This window comes from Vicia villosa, linkage group LG1 (assembly GCF_029867415.1).
Source record: "Vicia villosa cultivar HV-30 ecotype Madison, WI linkage group LG1, Vvil1.0, whole genome shotgun sequence".
Lineage (NCBI taxonomy): Eukaryota > Viridiplantae > Streptophyta > Magnoliopsida > Fabales > Fabaceae > Vicia > Vicia villosa.
The window spans coordinates 131,600,077-131,603,627 of record NC_081180.1 but is presented as its reverse complement, the minus strand read 5'-3'; the positions used below and the strand labels follow the sequence as shown (position 1 = coordinate 131,603,627).

Genomic DNA, 3,551 nt, shown 5'->3' with positions numbered 1-3,551 from the left:
GAAGCCTAGACCACCGTACTCCTTCGACCGACAAAGATAATCCCATCTGAACCAAACAATCTTCCTCTTAGCTACACTGTTTCCCCATAAAAAATTATTCTGAATTCTTTCGATCTCTTTGATAACACTGCCCGGAGCTTTAAAGAAGGAGAGCTTGAAAATAGCGAGGCTAGAAAGCACCAATTTGATCAAAGAAATCCGTCCACCCAAAGAGAGGGTCTTGCCTTTCCAGGATCCTAGACGATCCTTCAAACTCTTCAGCAGCGGTTCCCGCCAAGAGGCTGATCTATGATTCGATCCCAAATGAAAATCCAAGAACTCAAAGGATTTGCATTGTACCCTATAGTTCAGAAAGTTAGCAGCAGCTTTGATGAAATGTAGGTTCAAATTAATACCGATAAGGCGACTCTTATGAAAATTAACACCAAGCCCCGAAATCAATTCGAAACCTCTTAACAGGGCCTTTAAGGCCCTAACCTGTTGCCAATCACCATTGCCAATCAGCAGAGTATCGTCGGCAAACTGCAGAATACTAACCTCACACCTGCCCTCGATGTTAAACGCAGACAGTTCCTGAACCATTATAGCTTTTCTAACCATCTCACTCAATCCTTCACCAATTAAGACAAACAAAAAAGGCGACAAAGGGTCTCCTTGTCTTAGCCCTCTCCCAACCTTGAATTCTTTCGTTGGGCTGCCGTTTACCAGAACCGACATCCAGCTAGAACAAACTAACGCTTTAATTCAAGAAATCCAACGTTCTCCAAACCCCAACTTCTTCAACATCCAAAACAGAAAAGGCCAATTAACACTATCGTAAGCCTTTTCGAAATCGACCTTGAACAACAAACAACCCTTCTTCTCCTTGACTGCGTAATCCATTATCTCGTTTGCTACCATCACGCCATCCAAAAGATTCCTACAGGGAACAAAGGCACTCTGAACCTCCGAGATCACCGAATTCAGAACCTTCTTTAACCTCGAAGCGAGAAGCTTGGATATGGCTTTATAGAGACAGCCCACCAGGCATATGGGCCTAAAATCATCAAGCCTACTAGGGCTCTCCTTCTTAGGGATCAAATTAATGAATGAAGAAACAGTCGCCTTAGACAAAATACCATCTGCATAAAAACCATTGAAAAACAAAGAGAAATCCTTCTTCATAAAGCTCCAACACTTTCTAATGAAGAAAAAATTATATCCGTCCGGACCCGGACTTCTCGTCCCTTCGCAACCCCACACCGCATCTTTTATTTCCTCCTCCGAAAACGGTTCCTCCAACATTCCCTTATCAACCAATGAAATGGACTTAAGCATTGAGCCTTCAAGAGTAGGACGCACCGCCTCCAACTCCGAAAACTTCTCCTCAAAATGCCTCCTCACTTCCTCTTTAATAGGGCCCACTTCATCTAGAACTCCTCCCTCCGTCGTTACACTTCCAATAAAGTTACGCCTTCTCCTCGCCTTCATGATATTATGAAAGTATCTGCTATTCAGGTCCCCTTCTTTATCCCACTTCACTCTGGACTTCTGCAGGAGGATATTCTCCTTTAACCTCATATTCAACCACATAATTTTAGTTGCCTCACTCCTTACATCCACAAGGCCACCAACCTCTCCCTCCTTACAAGCTGTCAACAGCCTATCAGTTTCATTTAAGCCTTTCTTTCCTTCTTCTATCACCATATCTATCCTACCAAAAACCTCACGGTTCCACCATCTAAGCTTTTCCTTCAACATCCGGAGCTTCTCCTTGAGAATGAAATCCCCTCTGCCCTCGACCCTCAACTTCCTCCACTCCTCTTCCACAAACGGCAGAAACAAAGTATCCTCAAACCAAGCATTGTTCACCACGAAAGGTTTTGGACCCCAATTTTCTTTGTTACTAACAGTCCAAATCGGACAGTGATCTGAGATGCTTCTATCTCCAATCTTCTGACCCACCATGCCCCACCTATCAATGAGGAAGTCGTCCACCAGAAACCGGTCCAGCCTACTCATCGAGAAACCATCTCCACTGTACCAACTAAATCTATTCCCGTTGCAAGGCATATCGATCAACCTACTATCTTTTATGAAGCCCGAGAATAGACTAGCTTCTGAACCTCCCCCGGAGCTACGGCCTTTCCTCTCGCTTCTTTTCTTGACAGCGTTAAAGTCACCACCCATCAACCAGTACCCATCAGAAAAAATCGCCCTGAGTTCCAGCAAATCCTTCCATAACTCCTTCTTGCCTCGAAGAGAACACGGCGAATAGATATTGACTAAATAGACAATCACCCCTTTCCACTTTACTTTCGTACCCAAAATCCCTCCTCTTCGGAAGCTCAAAATAATCTCCATGGCCCCTTCCTTCCACATCGTAATTAATCCCCCAGATCTTCCTTCAGACTGAACGAAAGACCATCCAACCTTCTCATTTTTCCACAAACTGTCGACAATTTTAAGATCGACCTCCTTTAGCTTAGACTCTTGAATAAAGAATATATCTGCCCTTCCGATCGAAATCAGGTTGCTAATGCTCTTCCTCTTAACCAAACTCCCACCCCCCCTGATATTCAAACTTTCTACTATCATTGATAACCCTTTGTTAACGCCTTCTGACCATATTGCTTCTCCCTATCTTGGTTTTCCAGCACATCTAACTTCCTAACCATATCCCTCTCCTCCCCATCAAAAACAACACCTAGCTTCGAGATAGTCGTCCATATTTTATTGCCCACTTTCGAGCCCAGATTCTCATGGAACCTAATGTTACCCTGCACCAAATCTCCATCTGAAATACTCTCTCCACATAAGACGGATCCTGCAGAAAAGCCTGAATCCTCACCAGAACTGCCTTTACATCCTCTAAAAGATGATAACGCAGTATTAAGCAAAAGACCTGAATCGACCTCCTGTTCCTTCCTCTCACTCAGCCCACAAACCTCCTCTTCCTTCCTCTCATCAAGCCCAAATGAAGAAATGGACTCAGAACTCTCTTTCAGATTTCTCTTCTTGGGCCTAACTTTCTTTCTGGACCTCGGCCCACAAAGGTCGTAAATACTCTTAACCTTCTTATCCCTTTTGCTGACATACACCCCCTTTTTACAAACAACTTCATTTTAAAAAAAAGTATCAACAGAATAACTTAGACCTTTTTCTAAAACCTCTGGAAAAAGCAAATTACTATCGATGGCCCCACCTACTGCTTCGAGACACGCACCAGCCTTCCTAGCTACTACGATAGCTTCGTCAAAACATCCAAGATCTTTGTTGATACGAGGAAAATCCTGCTCTTCTGAACCAGTACCAGCTTTAACAGAGTACAGTGATGTTGACAATACGTCTTCCTCCTCACCGCCTGCCCCTGAAACTCTCATTTCTCCTTCCTCCGAGAAACCATCGCCTTCCCCATCTCCAACCTTCCTATTCCACTCAAAATCAGAACCAGAGATCGACGAAGAAACCTCACTCTCAAGCTTACTACTATTCTGCTTCATCACTATTCTCATCGGACCATAGGAATCTTCCACCACCTTGATGTTGAAACTCTTATTATCTATTTGAAC

General features: G+C 43.8%; 1 protein-coding gene across 1 annotated transcript; it reads right to left on the bottom strand.

The window, feature by feature from the left end:
- Window positions 1-744: 744 nt before the first annotated feature.
- On the bottom strand, window positions 745-2,577 carry LOC131654295 (uncharacterized). Its single transcript, XM_058924638.1, has one exon. The coding sequence runs from the start codon at window positions 2,575-2,577 to the stop codon at window positions 745-747; it is 1,833 nt and encodes a 610-aa protein (XP_058780621.1).
- Between the last annotated feature and the right edge of the window lie 974 nt (window positions 2,578-3,551).